The 24,611-nt window shown below is 41.6% G+C and overlaps 1 protein-coding gene across 1 annotated transcript; it reads right to left on the minus strand.

Moving 5' to 3' along the window:
• Positions 1 to 1,934: 1,934 nt before the first annotated feature.
• LOC126092040 (peptidyl-prolyl cis-trans isomerase FKBP2) lies at positions 1,935 to 23,251 on the minus strand. The gene is made up of 2 exons (XM_049907443.1): positions 23,002 to 23,251; positions 1,935 to 2,352 (listed from the first exon to the last, which is right to left on the minus strand). Exons 1-2 carry the CDS (start codon positions 23,179 to 23,181, stop codon positions 2,095 to 2,097), a joined length of 438 nt encoding a protein of 145 aa, XP_049763400.1. The 5' UTR covers positions 23,182 to 23,251; the 3' UTR covers positions 1,935 to 2,094.
• Positions 23,252 to 24,611: the final 1,360 nt, after the last annotated feature.

Consider the following 24,611-nt stretch of genomic DNA (forward strand, 5'->3'; position numbering starts at 1 on the left):
AAGTGGCCTCAAAAGCTACAAGGCATAATACAGCATTCTTATGTTCATGAAGCACTGAATCGTGTAGTGAAACTGTGGAACTAAGGCTTCACAAAGGATTAGTGGCATGAATTTCAGAAATACACTCCTGGAAATTGAAATAAGAACACCGTGAATTCATTGTCCCAGGAAGGGGAAACTTTATTGACACATTCCTGGGGTCAGATACATCACATGATCACACTGACAGAACCACAGGCACATAGACACAGGCAACAGAGCATGCACAATGTCGGCACTAGTACAGTGTATATCCACCTTTCGCAGCAATGCAGGCTGCTATTCTCCCATGGAGACGATCGTAGAGATGCTGGATGTAGTCCTGTGGAACGGCTTGCCATGCCATTTCCACCTGGCGCCTCAGTTGGACCAGCGTTCGTGCTGGACGTGCAGACCGCGTGAGACGACGCTTCATCCAGTCCCAAACATGCTCAATGGGGGACAGATCCGGAGATCTTGCTGGCCAGGGTAGTTGACTTACACCTTCTAGAGCACGTTGGGTGGCACGGGATACATGCGGACGTGCATTGTCCTGTTGGAACAGCAAGTTCCCTTGCCGGTCTAGGAATGGTAGAACGATGGGTTCGATGACGGTTTGGATGTACCGTGCACTATTCAGTGTCCCCTCGACGATCACCAGTGGTGTACGGCCAGTGTAGGAGATCGCTCCCCACACCATGATGCCGAGTGTTGGCCCTGTGTGCCTCGGTCGTATGCAGTCCTGATTGTGGCGCTCACCTGCACGGCGCCAAACACGCATACGACCATCATTGGCACCAAGGCAGAAGCGACTCTCATCGCTGAAGACGACACGTCTCCATTCGTCCCTCCATTCACGCCTGTCGCGACACCACTGGAGGCGGGCTGCACGATGTTGGGGCGTGAGCGGAAGACGGCCTAACGGTGTGCGGGACCGTAGCCCAGCTTCATGGAGACGGTTGCGAATGGTCCTCGCCGATACCCCAGGAGCAACAGTGTCCCTAATTTGCTGGGAAGTGGCGGTGCGGTCCCCTACGGCACTGCGTAGGATCCTACGGTCTTGGCGTGCATCCGTGCGTCGCTGCGGTCCGGTCCCAGGTCGACGGGCACGTGCACCTTCCGCCGACCACTGGCGACAACATCGATGTACTGTGGAGACCTCACGCCCCACGTGTTGAGCAATTCGGCGGTACGTCCACCCGGCCTCCCGCATGCCCACTATACGCCCTCGCTCAAAGTCCGTCAACTGCACATACGGTTCACGTCCACGCTGTCGCGGCATGCTACCAGTGTTAAAGACTCCGATGGAGCTCCGTATGCCACGGCAAACTGGCTGACACTGACGGCGGCGGTGCACAAATGCTGCGCAGCTAGCGCCATTCGACGGCCAACACCGCGGTTCCTGGTGTGTCCGCTGTGCCGTGCGTGTGATCATTGCTTGTACAGCCCTCTCGCAGTGTCCGGAGCAAGTATGGTGGGTCTGACACACCGGTGTCAATGTGTTCTTTTTTCCATTTCCAGGAGTGTATTTCCAGAAAGAAAAACCATATGGTCACAAATGCTGCTGCTGATTATGAGTTGAAGAACGCTAAACATTTATCTCCTATCTGCTGCCCAGGATGGAATCAGTGCACCCCATTTGTCTGTGTCTAAAGTAAATTCCATATGCAAGTGTGAGAGAGTCTTATAAATGTTTGTATAGTGCGTTTCTGTAGAGGGAATGTGGGAAACCATCTTCAACTACATCCAGGCTGGCTGGCACACATCATTAATCCACAGGTGAATTTGAACAGGGGGCCTTGTGGCAGTGTGCCCCCGTCCTGAAAGCGGATTCTTTAAGGCATGCGGTTATCTGGGAATGGGTCACAAATACAAAACAGGATGGGCACACAGGTAATTTTGTTACAAAATATATCTGACAGTCAAAAGTTGCATTTTTTCTATTGCCTGACAAACCTATGGAAGAATTTTCCACATTTAATGCAATCAGACACACACACTACATACAGATATGTTACCAACTTTTTACGATCACATATTTACTTAACTCTTTGATAGTTCACCATTCTATTTGATTCAAAGATCATCACGTCTGTCAATTTTGACGAGCTCTACTTCAAAGATCAGAGTTGCATGCTTGGGTATTTTTGGAGGTGATCCACTGGCCCCATACCCTAGCTCTGGAGGTATTACAAGTTTCCGTTTCTCCCCTTCACACATCCCGATAAGTCCTTTGTCCCATCCTCTGATGACTTGCCCAGAGCCAAGAGTGAAAGTTAGGGGCTGTCCTCGACCATAGCTGCTGTCAAATTCATTTCCATCCTCCAATGAACCCTGAAATAAAAATTATGGTCAAACATTAGTAATGTTCATACACTTGCAAAATCCGCGAAGTCTATGTCTACAACTACACTCCAGTAGCCACCTTGCAGTGTGTGTCTCTTTTAGCTCTGCAGAAGAATGACTTACAGAAAACTTGGTTATCACTGAAACACATGTATTTGTGATGATTTAACGTCTCTTGCCACAATATTTTCAGTATCAAAAGCAAGTTTGAGAATTTGTGATTTATACAGTTCATGAACTCATATTACTCTTAACTCACTGCAAAAATACATGTACACTACACGCCATTAAAACTGCTACACCAAGAAGAAATGCAGATGATAATCAGGTATTCATTGGACAAATATATTATACTAGAACTGACATGTGATTACATTTTCCTGCAGTTTGGATGCATAGATCCTGAGAAATCGGTACCCAGAACAACCACCTCTGACCATAATAATGGCCTTGATACACCTAGGCATTGAGTCAAACAGAGCTTGGATGGCGTGTACAGATACAGCTGCCCATGCAGCTTCAACACGATACCACAGTTCATCAAGAGTAGTGACTGGCGTATTGTGACGAGCAGTTGCTCGGCCACCATTGACCAGACATTTTCAATTGGTGAGATATCTGGAGAATGTGCTGGCCAGGGCAGCAGTCGAACATTTTCTGTATCCAGAAAGACCCGTACAGGACCTGCAACATGCGGCCGTGCATTACCCTGCTGAAATGTAGGGTTTCGCAGGGATCGAATGAAGGGTAGAGCCACGGGTCATGACACATATGAAATGTAATGTCCAGTGTTCAAAGTGCCGTCAATGCGAACAAGAGGTGACAGAGACGTATAACCAATGGCACCCCATACCATCACGCCGGGTGATATGCCAGTATGGCGATGACGAATGCACGCTTCCAATGTGCGTTCACCGCGATGTCGCCAAACACGGATGCCACCATCAAGATGCTGTAAACAGAACTTGAATTCATCCAAAAAAATGACTTTTTGCCATTCTTGCACCCAGGTTTGTCGTTGAATACACCATCGCAGGTGCTCCTGTCCGTGATGCAGTGTCAAGGGTAATCGCACTCATGGTCTCCGAGCTGATAGTCCATGCTGCTGCAAACATCGTCGAACTGTTTGTGCAGATGGTTGTTGTCTTGCAAACGTCCCCATTTGTTGACTCAGGGATCGAAACGTGGCTGCACGATCCGTTGCAGCCATGTGGCTGTCATCTCGACTGCTAGTGATACGAGGCCGTTGGGATCCAGCACGGCGTTCCGTATTACCCTCCTGAACCCATCAATTCCATATTCTGCTAACAGTCATTGGATCTCGACCAACGCGAGCAGCAATGTCGTGATACGATAAACCGCAATCCTGATAGGCTACAATTCGACCTTTATCAAAGTCGGAAATGTGACGGTACGCATTTCTCCTCCTTACACGAGGCATTACAACAACATTTCACCAGGCAACACCGGTCAACTGCTGTTTGTGTACGAGAAATCAGTTGGAAACTTTCCTCACGTCAGCACGTTGTAGGAGTCGCCACTGGCGCCATCCTTGTGTGAATGCTGTGAAAAGCTAATCATTTGCATATCATAGCATCTTCTTCCTGTCAGTTAAATTTCACGTCTGTAGCACGTCACCTTCGTGGTGTAGCAATTTTAATGGCCAGTAGAGTACTACTCTAATGGCAGCTTGGGAAAAAGTCAACACTTCACCATATGACATGTCTCACAATAAGAACAAGCAGAACCTATTAGAGATCCGCTGAACTCACATTGGCTAACAACAGATTTGTGTAATCTACTTGGCCTAGATGGGTTTCATAATACATGGAGCAATGGGGTGGTTTTAATTTAACTAAACATTGTAGTGAAACACTAAAAAAACCTAAAATATGCAACTGTTGATATCCCAGTTTGATGCCACCTTCACTTGAGGTAAGACAATTTGCAGCACTAACTTCAGTTGAGAACTTTCCACTTCTAATACAAAAAACACTCAGAGGAAAAGACTATATACTGAAGTATTCCCTCAGGCACAGCATGTGAGGGATGTGGATAACTGCGGCACTGTTGGCACCATTAGATATAGGTATTTTATGTATTATGTGAATTGTTCATTGCAACCTTCCAGGGTGTACATAAAGTGTGGGAACACTTTCAATTATTTATTGCACAAGAACTAAACATTGCACAGATGTTATACATATTGCGTTTGATGAGAAACTCTGAAAGTTATTTTTACATACATTCGATATGCGAACCATGAGTGACCCGGCAGACATCAAATGGTAGTTGAATTCTTGCCATACCCGTCCCAGCATGGCATCGTTGACTGTGGCAGTCGCTTCCTGTATTCTCTCCCAGAGCTCTGCTACATCATGTGGTAGAGGCGGTACATACACCAGATCTTTAATGTGTTCCCACAGAAAAAAGTCACAGTGTGAGATCTGGTGATCGGGGAGGCCATTTCATGAAACAGCTGCCGTCTTCTGTAGCACAGCCAATCCATCGATGCGGCACTCTGGGTTCAAGTAACCACGAACTTCACAATGAAAATGAAGTTGACCCCCATCCTGCTGAAAGATGAACAGAGAGTCCGATTGCATTTGAGGCATCAGCCATTGCCGCAACATGTCCAAGTAGGTATGTCTCACATATGCATTCCACATTCACTTCACTGACACTGGGACGTCCGCTTCTCTTTGCCGGGCACAAGCAACCCATCATAACAAATTGTTGTACCAGTGGTAAATGGCCTGCCTTGGTGGCTTCTTACTGTAATTGGTTCAAAACATCCATTGAACAGCTGTAGCACACTTGTTTTTGTCAAACTTCAACACACAGAAAGCTCGCTCTGCACCTGAACTCACCATGTTTGCGACTAGCACTGACTATCAGAAAATTACCAAACTACGCTGTGGCGGTATGCATGAAAAAAACTTTCAGGGTTTCTCTTCAAAATGACATATGTATGATATCTGTACAATGTTTGGTTCTCATGTAATAAATAATTGAAAGTGTTCCTGGACTTTACGTACACCCTGTATTTCATACAGCATGAAAAGAAGGAGATGGGATTGCAGGTCGATTATTGTGACTGACAAGGCTGGATTGATTATTATTGTTCAATGTAAATGAGACAGATGAATGAAATCATCCCATTTTTGAGTCTGGACACACAACATACAGCCAGTCATGAAGAGTAAACAAACGAGAACTTAGCCCAGCCAAGGGGAGGCCAGAAGAGTGGGTCACAGAACGTACGTCTCCTCCTCACAGAGCTGGCAGCCTAAATCTATGTTCTGTGTTCTTGTGAAAGCCTGCCAATTCATTCTGGTGTTGTGAGAATCATACTTGAATGTCTTTGTGGATGAGGATAATTCTCTTCACTCATTTCAACACAAGAAAAGAAGATAATGAGCAACACACAACATAAAGCAAAGTGTGGTACACTATGCATTTAATAACTGCTGCAGCGCAATGTTTGCTGAGGTTTTCAGTGTCGTAAATGTGGAAGTTTAGGCCCGACCTCTAACGGTGTCTTACACAACCATACTTCAAAACACACTCCACCTAAAGCTGCCACATTAAAGATCCGCATAATACCATGTAGCTCAAATTGAGAAAATTGGAACAAGAATGCACTCTTAATTATTGTGAATGTCTGAACTGTTTTTCTTCAAAACTAATAAAAATTGGGGTAAACCAGAACTGAAGACAGATTAAAGATGACAGACTGGCCAATAAACTCCTGGCAAGAAAGATGGAAATGGCTAATCATCTGACTAATGAGGTGTACAACATGATATCTGTCTCATCTCATGCACTGTTAAGTTATCATGCATAATAGTGATAAAGTCACGATTTTTTTACACAGGCAATTGTCTGAATTGATTAAGATAGGAGAGAAAGAAAATATGGAAAAAAGAGAAAGAAGAAACTTGTCTGACAAATATTGTAGGTTCTTATACAGCCATTTGTCTAGAATGGATACAGGGAACCTAGACTCACTTCCAGTTAATATTTTATTTTTTGTTATGCAGTGCAACAATTTGTGTTGCTTGAGGCTTTCCCAATGGACTAGTCGTAGATATGGTTGTGAAATTCACACAATTCTTCATTGCTGCAGCTGACCGACATCTTTAAGTATGACAAAACACTGCTGAGTAATGACTTAAATCTTCTATTCATGCCAGTCTCAGTAGGAAATGCGCTAGCATTGAAGATGCCAAAACTGGTGGCCAATAGTTAAGATTTTGAACTATTGGTCATATGAAGGACGACGCATTGCTGGCAACATAGATATTCGGCTGACCACACCAAGAACAGTCACAAACCAGTGCGGGCACTTGGTATGTGACTCCTGACGGAGGGCGCTGGGGTGGCCGATGGCAGTGCACAGCGTGAATGACAGCCTTTGATCGTGTGCTGAAGCTCTTAGTTCATCGCCCAACAAGTGGCGTACATATCTTTCTTGCTTCCAGTCAAAGAATCTTTGCTATTAACCACTGATTTTGGCACCATCATGCCTGCATGTTTTCTACTTAGACTGGTATAAATAGGAGGCTCCACTCACAGCTCAGCAGTGTGTTTGTCACACCTGAAGATGTAGGAAAAATGCAGTGATGAAATATTGTGAGGATTTGATGACAATGTCAACAATTTGTTCCATCAATGCATCACTTGGCATTGAGCATTTTTCCTCTAACGATGGGACTATCTACTGCAGCTCAGCGTACTGTCTGCTCTAAAACCAATGATTTGTAATATCTGATTTGACTGACTGGCAGGCTGGGATAAATGCTGAAATTCATCTGCATGGTTATCAAACAATCCCTGACATCATTAAAACCCAGGCAGAGAGTGAAATTGTTAGGCAACAACAACCAATGTCATGTGATGCACTTTGTTACTTATAATTTTAAAACAATTATTGCTACATTTTTTCTTGTAGTGCAACATTACTGAAAGAAAATTCACAAAATTAGAGCTCTGGGTAGCACCAAGTCACCAAATGTAAAAACAGTAAGAAGAGCTTGATCAACAAATTTTCTTGGGCATCTATATACATAAATCCAACTTGCCACTGTAACAAACATTAATGATGCCAAACAATATTAAAATCTTTCAGTCACTATTATCACTTTTGCTTGCTTTTTACATTATTGTATCATATTGCTGTAAAAAATAACTTCAGTCTATCATTGAAGGTTTACTTTTATCCACAACTATTGATTTTTGTTGATAATACCTTGCCATGAGATGTGTACAATGGAACTTTGATTTTACATTCCCCAATTTTATGTTTTTTGTGATCCTACACCATAAATTCATAGCCCCTAAGATCAATGCTAAAAATTCCTAGTAAGGTTAACCTCGATTTTAATTTCTTATTCGACGTCTCACTTGCCTTTCTCCCGTTTTCTTCCTGTTGGCATCTGGTGTGATTGAACAAGTTATAAGTGGCTCAAAAGACAGACTGTTCACACCACAGTTGTTGGCAGAATTAAGGGAATATTTTAAGCCGTTTTGGAGACGGGAGATAGGAAATGCTGATGTAATCCACAATCAGTGTCACCAACACAACTTAGAACATTCACCACACAATTATGATACAACTACTGCTAGGTTGCAGCAGCACTGAAAAAACAAGACAGTCGACAGGAAGTGTTCTGGATCAAAACAATATGTGACGAAGGGGACCACTCACCACCTTCCTTGTTCCACTTATAATTCAGTTTCATGTTTTTACATGTATTTCCAATGTACTGTATTCAGCAGCAATATCAATCATCAGTCTTTTAAATTCAAACACTGAGCTCGAAGAACATCCTCGGTCATAAGCAAGGAAACACCATCAATTTCCAACTAGTGAACTCTTATTGGCTGGCGACATGTTCAGTCACCCAATAGCCAGCGCAGCCATCACCCCACACTAACACATGTTAAATGAGCTCACCTACTGGATGTGTGGAGGGAGGAGTGGCCCTTCAGCGACGGGAGTACAGGGGGGGGTACAGGGTAGCGACAGGAAGGGCATCCGGCACCCCTTAAATTAACATGCCAAATCTGGTTAGCCATAACAGCAGACCCCACAAGCTGGGATTAATGCTTGGAAAGAGATACTGTTTTTTCAGTGTTCAGCTTGAACGGTAGGGGTGAGAGACTACAACCCTGTCTTACACCCTTTTTAATCCAAGCAATTTCTTCTTGGTCTTCCACACTTATCGCTCCCTCTTGGTTCTTGTGCATATTGTATATTACCCTTCTTTCCCTACAACTTACCCCTATTTATTTTAGATATTGCACAAGTCAGATTAGACAAGCATAAAATTGCTGATGTACTTTAGTACATTAATGCAGGAATAAAGACCTGCTTCTTTGTAACTACTTCAGTGTCCATTACAGATGCATATTAATTTATACACGCTGCTTACACACTGAAGCGCCAAAGAAACTGGTATAGGCATGCGTATTCAAATACAAAGATATGTAAACTGGCAGAACACAGCCCTGAGGTTGGCAACACCTATATAAGCCAACAGGTGTCTGACGCAGTAGTTAGATTAGCTACTGCTGCTACAATGGCAAGTTATCAAGATTTTAAGTGAGTCTGAACGTGGAGTTATAGTCGGCACATGGGCACTGGGACACTGCATCTCTGAGGTAGCGATGACGTGGGGATTTTCCTGAAAGACCATTTCACGAATGTACGATGAATATCAGAAATCCGGTAACCATCAAATCTCCGCCATTGCTGTGGATGGAAAAAAAGATCTTGCAAGATCTGGACCAACAATGACTGAAAAGAATCATTCAATGTGACAGAAGTGCAACCGTTCTGCAGATTGCTGCAGATTTCAATGCTGGGCCATCAATGAGTGTCAGCGTGCGAACCATTCAATGAGACATCTTTGATAAGAGTTTTTGGAGCCGGAGACGCCCTCGTGTACCCTTGACAACTGCACAACACGCAGCTTCATGTCTCGCTTGGGCCTGTTAGTGCCAACATTGGACTGTTGTTGACTGAAAACATGTTGTCTGGTCGGAGTCTCATTCAAATTGTATTGAGCAGATGGACATGTATGGGTACTGAGACAACCTCATGAATCCATGGACCCTGTACATCAGAAGGGGACTGTTCAAGCTGGTGGAGGCTCTGTAATGGTGAGGGGCATGCACAGTTAGAGTGACTGGGACCCCTGATATGTCTAGATATGACTCTGGCAGGTAACACATACTTCACCATCCTGTCTGATCACCTGCATTCATCCATGTCCGCTGCATTCCAACGGACTTGGCCAATTCCAGCAGGACAATGCAACACCCCATACATCCAGAATTCCAACAGGTTGGCTCCAGCAACACTCTTCCAAGTTTAAACACTTCCACTGGCCACCAAACTCCCCAGACATGAACATTATGAGCATATCGGGAATGCCATGCAACATGCTGTTCAGAAGAGATCTCCGTCCCCTCATATGCTTACAGATTTATGGACATCCCTGCAGGATTCATCGTGTCAGTTCCCTCCAGCACTACTTCAAACATTAGTCCAGTCCATGCCATGTCTTGTTGCGGCACTTCTGTGTGCTCATGGGGGATATTAGGGAGGTGTACTAGTTTCTTTGGCTCTTCAGTGTATATTTTGCTAAATTTGCAGTAATGCATAGTTACACTTATTAGCAATTTAAAATTGAACAATATTCTGCACGGTCTGTTTCACTCATTAATTGCAAGGCCCTATTTTGAAGAAGTCTGACACTTTCACAACTATTCCACAATACATATATTCTTAAAATTTAATCTTTGTTGTCATTACCAATATCTGTCTTTTCTCATAAAAAATTTACTACAAATGACTTATGATATAAGGACCAAAATGAACTTGTGCCTGTAAAGACTTCAAGATTAAAATACAAACAAATCGGGTAAATGTATAGGCACTGCCCCAATATTATTCAACTACATACTATAGCATTTGAAATGTCTTCAAAGTAACGTAATTCAGTTAAAGGCCGAATTAAAGAGCTCTCGGCAGGAGTACTCTCTTTTCCTCCATGGAAGAGTATCACTATAGATTTCTTAAATAGGTCATATTATTATTATTATTATTATTATTATTATTATTATTATCATCATCATCATCATCATCTATTTTTGCACAATAACTTACGATAAAGAAAAGTCATTTCATTGTATCGTATTGTAATTAAGTAAAATACACATCCTTGACTTTTTCCACATCTCAGAGAACCCTCTATGTGAATCCATGGAAAACGATTCATCATTCACAGACCTTGCTGAGGCGGGGTGGCTTGCATGCCTCATCAATAGAGACAGCTGTACTATAGGTGCAACCACATGGAGAGGTATCAGTTGGGAGGCCAGACAAACGTGTGGCTCCTGAAAATAGGCAGCAGTCTATTTAATGGTTGTAGGGGAAACAGTCTGTACGATTGACTAATCTGGTCTTGTAACATCAGCCAAATGGCCTTGCTACGCTGGTACTGTGAATGGCTGAAAGCATGAGGAAACTACGGCCACCATTTTTTCTGAGGGTATGTAGCTGTACTACATAAATGGTTAAACGATGATGGCACCCCTTGAGTAAAATATTCTGGAGGTAAGACAGCCCCTATTTGAATCTCCAGGCAGGGACTACTCATGAGAACGTCCACATCAGGAAAAACAAAACTGGCACTCTATGGGTTGGAGCATGGAACATTAGATCCCTTAATAAACGGGTAGGTTAAAAAATTTAAAAATGGAAATTGGTAGGCTGAAGTTAGATGAAGTGGCCAATAGTAAAGTTTGGTGGCAGGATGAATATGACTTGTTGCCAGATGAGTGCAGAGGTATAAATACAAAATCAAATGGAGGTAATGCAGGAGTTGGTCTAATAATGAGTAAAAAATTGGAATACGGGTAAGCTACTATGAACAGCATGTTGTTGTTGTTGTGGTCTTCAGTCCTGAGACTGGTTTGATGCAGCTCTCCATGCTACTCTATCCTGTGCAAGCTTCTTCATCTCCCAGTATCTACTGCAACCTACATCCTTCTGAATCTGCTTAGTGTATTCATCTCTTGGTCTCCCTCTACGATTTTTACCCTCCACACTGCCCTCCAATGCTAAATTTGTGATCCCTTGATGCCTCAAAACATGTCCTACCAACCGATCCCTTCTTCTAGTCAAGTTGTGCCACAAACTTCTCTTCTCCCCAATCCTATTCAATACCTCCTCATTAGTTACGTGATCTACCCACCTTATCTTCAGCATTCTTCTGTAGCACCACATTTCGAAAGCTTCTATTCTCTTCTTGTCCAAACTAGTTATCGTCCATGTTTCACTTCCATACATGGCTACACTCCATACAAATACTTTCAGAAACGACTTCCTGACACTTAAATCTATACTCGATGTTAACAAATTCCTCTTCTTGAGAAACGCTTTCCTTGCCATTGCCAGTCTACATTTTATATCCTCTCTACTTCGACCATCATCGGTTATTTTACTCCCTAAATAGCAAAACTCCTTTACTACTTTAAGTGTCTCATTTCCTAATCTAATTCCCTCAGCATCACCCGACTTAATTTGACTACATTCCATTATCCTCGTTTTGCTTTTGTTGATGTTCATCTTATATCCTCCTTTCAAGACACTGTCCATTCCGTTCAACTGCTCTTCCAAGTCCTTTGCTGTCTCTGACAGAATTACAATGTCATCGGCGAACCTCAAAGTTTTTACTTCTTCTCCATGAATTTTAATACCTACTCCGAATTTTTCTTTTGTTTCCTTTACTGCTTGCTCAATATACAGATTGAATAACATCGGGGAGAGGCTACAACCCTGTCTTACTCCTTTCCCAACCACTGCTTCCCTTTCATGCCCCTCGACTCTTATAACTGCCATCTGGTTTATGTACAAACTGTAAATAGCCTTTCGTTCCCTGTATTTTACCCCTGCCACCTTCAGAATTTGAAAGAGAGTATTCCAGTTAACATTGTCAAAAGCTTTCTCTAAGTCTACAAATGCTAGAAACGTAGGTTTGCCTTTTCTTAATCTTTCTTCTAAGATAAGTCGTAAGGTCAGTATTGCCTCACGTGTTCCAACATTTCTACGGAATCCAAACTGATCTTCCCCGAGGTCGGCTTCTACCAGTTTTTCCATTCGTCTGTAAAGAATTCGCGTTAGTATTTTGCAGCTGTGACTTATTAAACTGATAGTTCGGTAATTTTCACATCTGTCAACACCTGCTTTCTTTGGGATTGGAATTATTATATTCTTCTTGAAGTCTGAGGGTATTTCGCCTGTCTCATACATCGTGCTCACCAGATGGTAGAGTTTTGTCATGACTGGCTCTCCCGAGGCCATCAGTAGTTCAAATGGAATGTTGTCTACTCCCGGGGCCTTGTTTCGACTCAGGTCTTTCAGTGCTCTGTCAAACTCTTCACGCAGTATCTTATCTCCCATTTCGTCTTCATCTACATCCTCTTCCATTTCCATAATATTGTCCTCAGGTACATCGCCCTTGTATAAACCCTCTATATACTCCTTCCACCTTTCTGCCTTCCCTTCTTTGCTTAGAACTGGGTTGCCATCTGAGCTCTTGATATTCATACAAGTGGTTCTCTTTTCTCCAAAGGTCTCTTTAATTTTCCTGTAGGCAGTATCTATTTTGCCCCTATTGAGATAAGTCTCTACATCCTTACATTTGGCCTCTAGCCATCCCTGCTTAGCCATTTTGCACTTCCTGTCGATATCATTTTTGAGACGTCTGTATTCCTTTTTGCCTGCTTCATTTACTGCATTTTTGTATTTTCTCCTTTCATCAATTAAATTCAATATTTCTTCTGTTACCCAAGGATTTCTATTAGCCCTCGTCTTTTTACCTACTTGATCCTCTGCTGCCTTCACTACTTCATCCCTCAGAGCTACCCATTCTTCTTCTACTGTATTTCTTTCCCCCATTCCTGTCAATTGTTCCCTTATGCTCTCCCTGAAACTCTCTACAACCTCTGGTTCTTTCAGTTTATCCAGGTCCCATCTCCTTAAATTCCCACCTTTTTGCAGTTTCTTCAGTTTCAATCTGCAGTTCATAACCAATAGATTGTGGTCAGAATCCACATCTGCCCCAGGAAATGTCTTACAATTTAAAACCTGGTTCCTAAATCTCTGTCTTACCATTATATAATCTATCTGATACCTACTAGTATCTCCAGGATTCTTCCAGGTATACAACCTTCTTTTATGATTCTTGAACCAAGTGTTGGCTATGATTAAGTTATGCTCTGTGCAAAATTCTACAAGGCGGCTTCCTCTTTCATTCCTTCCCCCCAATCCATATTCACCTACTATGTTTCCTTCTCTCCCTTTTCCTACTGACGAATTCCAGTCACCCATGACTATTAAATTTTCGTCTCCTTTCACTACCTGAATAATTTCTTTTATCTCGTCATACATTTCATCTATTTCTTCATCATCTGCAGAGGTAGTTGGCATATAAACTTGTACTACTGTAGTAGGCATGGGCTTTGTGTCTATCTTGGCCACAATAATGCGTTCACTATGCTGTTTGTAGTAGCTAACCCGCACTCCTATTTTTTTATTCATTATTAAACCTACTCCTGCATTACCCCTATTTGATTTTGTATTTATAACCCTGTAATCACCCGACCAAAAGTCTTGTTCCTCCTGCCACCGAACTTCACTAATTCCCACTATATCTAACTTTAACCTATCCATTTCCCTTTTTAAATTTTCTAACCTACCTGCCCGATTAAGGGATCTGACATTCCACGCTCCGATCCGTAGAACGCCAGTTTTCTTTCTCCTGATAACGACGTCCTCCTGAGTAGTCCCCGCCCGGAGATCCGAATGGGGGACTATTTTACCTCCGGAATATTTTACCCAAGAGGACGCCATCATCATTTAATCATACAGTAGAGCTGCATGTCCTCGGGAAAAATTACGGCTGTAGTTTCCCCTTGCTTTCAGCCGTTCGCAGTACCAGCACAGCAAGGCCGTTTTGGTTAATGTTACAAGGCCAGATCAGTCAATCATCCAGACTGTTGCCCCTGCAACTACTGAAAAGGCTGCTGCCCCTCTTCAGGAACCACATGTTTGTCTGGCCTCTCAACAGATACCCCTCCGTTGTGGTTGCACCTACGGTACGGCCATCTGTATCGCTGAGGCACGCAAGCCTCCCCACCAGCTGCAAGGTCCATGGTTCATGGGGCGGATGAACAGCATAGTGAATGATTATTGTAGGCAAGATAGACACAAAGTTAACACAGACCACAGTATTACAAGACAGTATGCCACCTAGTTCCACAGATGATGAAGAGATTGACAGAATGTATCATGAGACAAAAGAAATTATTCAGATAGATAAGGGAGTGGAGAATTTAACTATGAGGAAGGACTGGAATTCGATAGTTGGAAAAGGAAGAGAAGGAAAAATAATGGAATATGGACTGTGTGAAAGGAATAAAACTGGAAGACATCTTGTAGAATTTTGCACAGAGGGTAAATTAGTCATTGCTAACACTTGGTTTAAGAACCATGAAAGAAGGTTGTATATGTGGAAGAGAGATGGAGACATTGCAAGGTCTTAAATTTATTATGTAATGGTGAGACAATGTCAGAACTAGATTTTAAACTGTAGAACATTTTCAGTGGCAGATACGGATTCTGAGCATAATTCATAGGAGGAGGAGGAGAAAAGAGGAAGATATTGAATTTAATTGATGAAAGGAGAAAACATAGAGATGCACCTATTGAAGCAGGTAAATGGGAATAGAGTTATCTAAAAACTGAGACTGGCACAAAGTGCAAAGTGTCTAGACGGGAATGGCTAGACGACATATGCAGGGGAAAGACAGATATGACATATAGGAAAATTAAAGTGGGCTTTCCAGAAAACAGAAGCAGCTATATGAATTACTTAATCTTATTCACAGCTGTCACTGTTGCTTCCATAGCTGTACTACTTTCATAAAACAAAAAACAAACTGCCTTCAGACACAAATGGTGACTCTTATTTCGGTCCAAGATGCATTTCAAGCCCTGGGGTCTCATCTTTGAGTGCTTGTTCTGCCTACATCATTTTTCGGCTGTAGGTTAATACTTCTTGCCCTGCTAAGGTTACATAGGTATAGTTAGTTACATATTCCATAGATTATTTGAACATTTCTTTTATCAAAATGATGTGGTACGTGTCAGTTTACAAGATGTGTTTACATTATTAGTGTTAACATTAATGAGCACATTAGTATATTTAGCCCTACTTGTGTAACTACATTTTTACAATTTTTTTTTTCTCACAACCAGTTTTTAAGAAGAAATTCATCAATGGAATAGTAGTAGTTGTTCAGGAGAAATGGTTTTAAATAAGATTTAAAACTTGCTTTGTTACCTGTCAGCTTCCTGGCAGTTTTATGTTTTTGGGCAAATGATCAAAAATTTTTGTTGCTGCACATTGAACTCCTTTCTGAGCCACTGACAGCTTTCCTTTAGTGTTGTAGGTATGGAAATCACTGCTCTTCTCAAATTGTGATGGACTAATAACAACAAATTTCATTTGGGAATATATGTACTGTGATGGAGCAGTTAAAAATGCCCAGCTTCTTGAAGATATACTTGCATGACATCTGTGGGTGGACATCACATTGTTACTGCTTGTGTGTGTGTGTTTTTTTTTTCTTTTTTCAATCGATGAGTAATGAGTTACTGCAGAAAATTATTTCATGCAACATTACTGAGTGAAAATATGCAAAACATGTTAGGAGGCTGATATGTTTGTTTCCAAGATTAGCAACTATACGAAGAGCAAAACTAGCTGAACTTGCTGCTTGAGAATCTCAGTACTATGCTTCTTACAGTTCAGGTTTTCATCAATATGTACACCAAACATTTGGAGCATTCTACCCTATTTACTGACTGCCAATCAGGTGCGACATCAATTGCTGGTATGGCTATTTTTGTACTGAACTAAATGTAGTGTATTTTTTCAAAATTTAAGGAGTGTCCCCTCTCAGAGAACCACTTAATAGTTCGTTGGAAAACATCATTTACGAACTCTTTGGTTCTTTCTGTCTAATGGGATTTATTAGAAGACTATAAATGTCTGAAACAAAAATGCCAATTCTGTTTGTTGAATGTTAAGTGGAAGGTCATTCACACAAATACGTGGTGATTTAGGAGGAATGTCACATAATATGTGAGGTGATCTACATGTGAGAATAAAGCGAAAAAGTCCTATGAAAATGTGGCCCATTTTCGATCATTACAGAGCTGGAGCACATTGAAGACTACACATATCCATGAAAGATTATGACGACAAGTGTGAATATTACTTACTGAGGTGCTGTGTAGGCACTGTGATGGATAGAATAATGCTAGGACAGATAACTGATCCATCCTAAAAAAAAGTGTTCAAAGAGTCCTCCACTCATCTCAATGCCCCTATCAATGTGTTGGAGGGTGTGCTGTGTAGCATATTGATCATCATCTTGGTGGGCTTTAATGCTGGCAGCAGCATCAGTGATGTGAGCAACAAGTTCATGTGTATCCACCTTTATAGCATACACATTCACCTATAAGCAGCCACATAAACAGAAGTCTACTAGGATTAGATCGAGTGATATGGCACGCCAGTTAATGGGTCCACCACAACCAATCCACGGTCAAGGAAATGTGTTATTCAGATACTGGGATACTTGTCTGGTACAGTAAAGGTGAGCCATCATATGTTAAGTACATTTGCCATCATTGGTCTAATGTCACATCTTCTACCAGACAATGTGAATATGCTGCAGCTGTCATGTGATTCTGCAAGAACACAGGCCCTATCACCAGGTCATCAATCATACCACGCCAGATATTCACTGAGAACCTAACTTGAAATTTTCTTTCTCTAGTGTCGTGTGGGTTCTCCATCACCTGTGTATGAAAATTGTGGGCGTTCATGATACCATTGCATGTAAATGTAGCCTCATCTGTCAATAAAGTGTACTGCATGAGTTTTCTGTGTACATCTAACCATTCACAATATTGTTGTCTGCATAAAGAGTCACCTGAATGCAGATGTTGCATGTGGTGCACGTGGAATGGGAATAAGCTCTTATGTTTGCAGAATATTAAGCTGACGGCTAATGCGCTGTGTAGTTATGGTGAGACTCCATTGTACCATTGTGATAACATCGTCCCTTTCCTCAGCTGACTCGATGACCTCACATTCTGATGTTACAGGTATACTGGAGTGTTCTGGATTCATGTATTGTTTGAAAAATCCTGAGAAATACCCTAGCACAGGAGATCTGTCAATAAGGGAAATGTCTCTGGTATTCTGTCACAGCCACATGGGCACTGCCATTACAGTACCCATACACAAACAACATATCTGCATATTCTTCATTAGTGAATGTATGCAGCATGTGGGTATACTTGGACACAATGGACTTGCTCAGTTAAACAACACTTCAGCATGACATGCACACAGCCTCACAACTGCTCACTGATCCAGCCCATGATCGCACACTGGGTATGCTTGCAGCTGCGACATCACAGTGCTGTCGTCTGCTTGAGAATCCCCAGGATCCAAAACTGAACCCTTTGGGATTCCCTTTGTGACTTTTCCCCCCGTCGCTAAAATTTCTACCTTTTTGACATTGTCTGAATTATTCAGCACAATCTTTAGCATTCTGTTTGTGAGATATGAATTAAATCAGCTGTCACCAATTCCATATAACCTGGGTTTTTCTAAGAGACTAATCTGATCTACACACTGAAACACCTTGGAAACATTACAAAAGATATCAACTGGTCATATATTATTATTTAAGGCATGTACCACTTAATGAGTGAAGTATAAATAGCATTCTGTCAGGCAACCCTTCTGTAATCCAAAATGTGATATGCTAAGTACATTGTGTCCACTAGTGTGTGTTTGCTCTTGAGTTCATTACTTTTTCAAATGTTATGGAAAAAAGATGTCAGTAATGAAACTGGACAATAACTGTTTAAGCCTGTCTTGTTACCTTTCTTATGAAGTGTTTTAACAATTCCATATTTTAACCTGCACCAGGAAAAATTCGCTGTGCCAGCGTTACGCTGCACATATCACAAAGGACATTACTTACGAAGTTGGAACAACTTTCCAGAATTCTGTTTGAAATACCATCAACCTCATTTGAGCTTTAGTTTTTTAGATTTTTATAATTGTGATTTCAGTGAAGAATGTTGGTGTAACTTCTAGCTTCTTACCGTTTTGTAAAATGATATTTTAAATATATTTTTCAGATTCGTAAACTGCACCATTATTTTTATATTTGCTGCTATGATTAGAAATTGAGTGTTGCAAATACCCTGCAACTAGTAAATTATCAGTCACAACATTGTCATTTAGTGTAATTTGATGGAATCTTGTACACTGACTGGCTATCCGGTCTCCTGTTTGACAATGTACCATACAGTTTTCATCTTGTTATCTGCACTATTTATTTCTGCCAAGACATGCATAATTCTGGACATTTAATGACTTTCCTTAAAATACTACAGCACTTTTTGTGGTATGCAAGTAAGGATCTTGACTTTTGCTGGCCTTTAAATAATTCCATTAGTTATCCATGGCTTACCCCCCACCCCCCTTTTTCTATCTCCTGGATAATTTTTTTAGGAAAGCAACTTTCAAATATTGACAAATTTACTATGGAATAAACTGAATTTGACATTAGCATGTCTTTCTACATATACCTCATTCCAGTCCATCCTTTTTATCTTACTCTTACAATATTGTATCCTATTCTCATTAATAAGCCTCAATGCTTTGTGCAAACCTGCCTCAGGGTTCTAAAGTGCCATACTGCTTACTTCCATTAATTGTGCATTCAGCCTAGGAACTGTCTATAAAAATGTAATCAGACAGTAACCTACTATTTTGCTGAAAACAAAATTTTCGTCCTACAGCCACATGAAAGCACAATTCAACAAAAATGTGCTGTAGGACGAAATGTGTGTCGGTGTATAATAATGTGCAGATAGTTCTCAGCCTGCTGCATCTACAGTGATGAGAACTCTCTCACCCAGTATGCTGAAGGCCTCACAAAGGTTTTCACAGACAGGCAATGCCCTCCAGACTTAATACACAAACAGATCTCCTGTGGCATATCCACCCACACACCTGATCCTCACATCCATCCCAAGAACCAACCACAAAGGAGCAGCCCCCTTGTCACCCAATAACACCGGGGACAAGAACGACTGAACCATGAGCTTCGTCAGGGCTCTGATTATCTATCATCATGCCCTGAAAGGAGGGACATCCTGCTCAAGATACTTCCATCTACTTCCAAAGTGGTGTTCTGTTGCCCACCCAACCTCCACAACATCCTAGTCCATCCCTATGCCACTCCAACCCCCAATCCCCTGCCACAAGGATTATACCCTTGTGGAAGACCCACCAGTCCAATCCAGCACCACCTACTTCAGTCCCATCACAGAGTGGGCCACCTGTGAAATCAGCCATGTTGTATATCAGCTGTGCTGCAGCCACTGCACAGCATTTTACATTGGTATGACAACCAGCCAGCTGTTAACTTGAATGAATGGCCACTGACAACTATTGCCAAAAGCAAGGTGGACCACCCAGCCACCACCAGCTTTCCTGAGCTGTGCAGATGGGAGCTATCCTTACAGCACATCCTTTCTTTCACTCCCTAAACCTCAGGTAACTTGCTGTCCCCCCACCCAACGCAGTGTGAGTGTCTTTCACACACACACAAGCAGGCGCGCACGCACGCACACATACACATGCACACACACGCCATCTCGTGTCCCATACCATGCCCAATTCATGTCAACTAGTTTTGTGCTGCTATCTCATGCCCTAGTCTGTGAAATCGTGTGCTCAGCCATCTCTACCTGCACCCCTAACTAGCCCACAGACGGCTCCCTACTCTCCCACAAGCTGCTTCCCCATTCTGCCCCCCCCCCCCCCCCAACACCTCCCTGCTTCTCTCCATCCCTCACCCTACCCCACCCTGCACCCCCATCTTAATCCAGTACCGTCACTGTGGGCCAGGAAAGAGCTGGAAATCAACTGAGCACAATGTATGGAGACAGGCGTATACATGTTTTTCCTACAAGCTCAAAAAAGGAAGTTAATTCCAAAAGCTAGCAAAGTTCTGTACCTTTTGTTTGTGTACCTATTGATGATGCAGCGCTTATGCCTTTCGGTGAGTCATCTCCTTTATTCCAGCATGTATATTAATGTCCCTGCTCACACTATAGGCCTACTTAAAAACTAGGTAATCACCTATTGGCAGAAATAAAAGATTATTTACTGTTCTCTTAGTTTTTGTTAAAATGTGGCACTTTCTAATACAACCATATAATCTTAACACAGACAGTATTAACCTAAAAACAAAAAATCATCTAGACTGAACAAGCACCTTATGATGAGTCCGCAAGGCTTGAAATGTTCCGTTCATTGAAATAAAAATCACAATTTTCGAATTAAGGGAGTTTGTTTTTTACTTTACGAGCTGTATGAATATCAAGAGTTAATGGAAAACTAACAATAAGCAACAAAAGGAAAATTGAAAGGTGGAAGGAATATACAGAAGGGCTACACAAGAAAAACGAACTTAAAGGCAATGTTCCAGAAAAGGGAAGGGGAAGTAGGTAGGTGAAGATAAGATGAGAGATACAATGGTGTGAGAAGGATGTGAAAGAGCACTGAAATGCCTAAGTTGAAACAAAGGCCCCTGGAGTAGATGACAGTCACTCAACACTACTGATATCCTTGGAAGAGCCAGCCATGACACAACCATTCCACTTGGTGTGCAAGAAATACGAGACATGTGAAACACCCTCAGACTTCAAGAAGGATATCCTAATTCCAATTCCAAAGAAAGAAGGTGCTGAGAATATTACCAAACAATTCATTTAATACATCATGTTTACAGAATACTAATATAAATTATTTACATAATGGAAAAACTGCCTGAAGTGTGCCTCAGGAATCATCAATTTGGGTTTCAGAGAAATCTAGGAACATGCAAGCCAATACTTACCACACGACTTATCTTAGAAGATAAATTAAAGAAAGACTTCAGAGAAAGCTTCTGACAGGTTGGCTGGAATTCTCTCGTTGAAATCTGAAGGTTGCAGGCACAAAATTCGAGGAGTGAGAGGCTATTTACAACTTGAGCAGAAACCAAATGGCAGGTATGAGTTGATAATGGAGTGGGGCAGGAGTGAAGCTTGTCCTCAATGTTATTCAGTCTGTATATTGAGGAAGCAGTAAAGAAAAACAAGGAGAAATTTAAAAAGGGATTTATTATGAGTCTTACTCAGGATACAGTTGCACGGGGAGCTGCATCCAACCAGTCTTCATAGTGAAGACCACAACAGCACAACATAATGACTTTTTGTGTGGTTTAGATTTCGTGAATATTGAATAACTCATGTTGTTGTTGTTATGGTCTTCAGTCCTGAGACTGGTTTGATGCAGCTCTCCATGCTACTCTATCCTGTGCAAGCTTCTTCATCTCCCAGTACCTGCTGCAACCTACATCCTTCTGAATCTGCTTAGTGTATTCATCTCTTGGTCTCTCCCTACGATATTTACCCTCCACGCTGCCCTCCAATACTAAATTGGTGATCCCTTGATGCCTCAAAACATGTCCTACCAACCGATCCCTTCTTCTGGTCAAGTTGTGCCACAAACTTCTCTTCTCCCCAATTCTATTCAATACTTCCTCATTAGTTATGTGATCTACCCATCTAATCTTAAGCATTCTTCTGTAGCACCACATTTCGAAAGCTTCTATTCTCTTCTTGTCCAAACTATTTACTGTCCATGTTTCACTTCCATACATGGCTACACTCCATACAAATACTTTCAGAAATGACTTCCTGACACTTAAATCTATACTCGATGTTAACAAATTTCTCTTCTTCAAAAACGCTTTCCTTGCCATTGCCAGTCTACATTTTATATCCTCTCTACTTCGACCATCATCAGTTATTTTGCTCCCCAAATAGCAAAACTCCTTTACTACTTTAAGTGTCTCATTTCCTAATCTAATACCCTCAACATCACCCGACTTAATTCGACTACATTCCATTATCCTCGTTTTGCTTTTGTTGATGTTCATCTTATATCCTCCCTTCAAGACACCATCCATTCCATTCAACTGCTCTTCCAAGTCCTTTGCTGTCTGACAGAATTACAATGTCAGAATAACTCATATAGGGACGGAAAAATTTTAATTTTCACAATTACTGGCGCCAAACAATTGTAAAGTTACAAAGCTTTATGGTTCAATACTCCACATGAATGACTGTATTGGGTGACTTTTTTTTAATTTTTTTTTTACTCCCTGGGAAGCAAATGTGTACGATGCTTTGCTACCACATCATTAGCGTTGGAAATATGTAAACAGCCATCCAGAAACTATGTGAATTTTGTACTTCACGATACCATTAGCACTTAACAGTACAAACGCCACCGTTAACCAAAATGTAGTTTCTGTAAATGGCTGCACCTTATTTCAAATGAGCTATGCTTGAAGTATCATATAACACCAACTTTTGCCTTAAGTATATACGATAGGTGTTAGTTACGAAACCTTATAATGAACATGAAGGAAGTCTCCTTTCTTCGATTTGTATTCGCATTTATCTGGTCGTTTCTTTACACCAATTTGCAATTTCTTTTTCGTCTGTTGGTTCTCATTACTTTTCTCTGCACCTGATACTACAGCAGAACAAATTAACACGAAAACAACCAACACAACATCACACTTCATTTCGACTATAACAAGCACGTGTGTTTGTTGACATTCGAATCAATACGTTTCTCACATCTTTGGATTCCAAGCCACCAATAGATCTCTCGAATGTACATCCGAAGGAATCGATTTGCATTTTTATTTCTATTTGTAACTCGGAAGTTTTCAAATGCTTAGGTGACTGCAGCGTCCATTTTATTGAATGTTTGAGATACGTGCTATACAGAATTTAATAACACCATCTTATCTTCTTAAATTTCCGACTTTAATTAACTTAAACCGTATAATATGGGAGAAAATAGTGACTGAAGGTGCTCGATTATGCCCAGTGATACAACTGTGGGCTCATGTAACTTGCTGGGCGAAATTAAATACGATAAACCGTCACGTGAATGTGTTTTCTGCAACTGCCATAAAACTGTGAACAGGAGATTTAGTGCTGGGATGGAAGACTCCGTGGCAGAAGCATTCAGAAATGAGATTCCTACAACAGAAAATTGTTTTTGGAATTTTAAACCCATGTTCAACATAACTCAACGCTAGGGAATATATGTAGGACGAAAACTACCAGGACACATATATGAGGCCTAAAAATACAGTTCGATTATGCAAAGGAGAGAGCAATTTGTGTTGCATACAGAGAACAAATTCGATCTTGACCATGAAGACTCTGAATCCGAAGGAAAAATAACAACGAAAAAAATCTAATGATTGAGAAGACAGTGATGACTCTCAAACAAAAGTGAACGAAAACGTAAATCGTACATTTAACCATGTACCGTACGGAGGAAAATCGCAGAATATATTGTTTTGTAGATAGCCATGGAGGAGGAATCGCCGAAATTTTACGTAATACTCAACAATGACTTTGACGTAATTGGCACCGTCAAGCCAGAAGAACCTATATCTTAAGTTTTAAGAAAATGTGAAAGCTCTTTACAGACTGGGAGCAAGCGTTCTGTCATAGGAATCGGTCAACTCATACAAACACAGTATCTGCTTATAGCATGTTGCAGGGACACGAAATGGAATGAGCACATAAGATCAGTCGTGGGTAAAGCAGTTCGTAGACTTCAGTTTATTGGTAGAATACTGGGGACATGCAATCAGTCTACAATGGCGATTGCTTAAAAATCACTCCTGTGGCCCATTCTAGAATAATGCTCAGCTGTTTGGGACCTACGCCAAATAGCACTGACAGAGGGTATTGAATGTATAGAGAGAAGGGCAGCACGAATGGTCGCAGGTCACCTAAGGGAGAGTATCACAAAGAAGCTGAAGAAACTGAACTGGCAGACTTCTGAAGATGGATGTAAAGTATCTTGAGAATCCTACTTACAAAGTTTCAATGACTGGTCTTAAATGATGACTCTAGGAATATACTTCTACCCCCTGTGTATCGCTTCCATAGGGATCATGGGAACAAGATTAGGTTAGTTACTGCAAAC

The sequence above is a fragment of the Schistocerca cancellata genome, chromosome 7 (assembly GCF_023864275.1).
Source record: "Schistocerca cancellata isolate TAMUIC-IGC-003103 chromosome 7, iqSchCanc2.1, whole genome shotgun sequence".
NCBI classification, from domain to species: Eukaryota; Metazoa; Arthropoda; class Insecta; order Orthoptera; family Acrididae; genus Schistocerca; species Schistocerca cancellata.

Bases quoted from the DNA above. Each gene is read 5' to 3' on its own strand.
- LOC126092040 (XM_049907443.1), bottom strand. From the start codon at position 23,181: ATGAAGTGTGATGTTGTGTTGGTTGTTTTCGTGTTAATTTGTTCTGCT. The intron at 2,353-23,001 runs GTTTCGTAACTA...TTTTTATTTCAG, and splicing joins TCCTTCATGTTCATTATAAG to GGTTCATTGGAGGATGGAAA.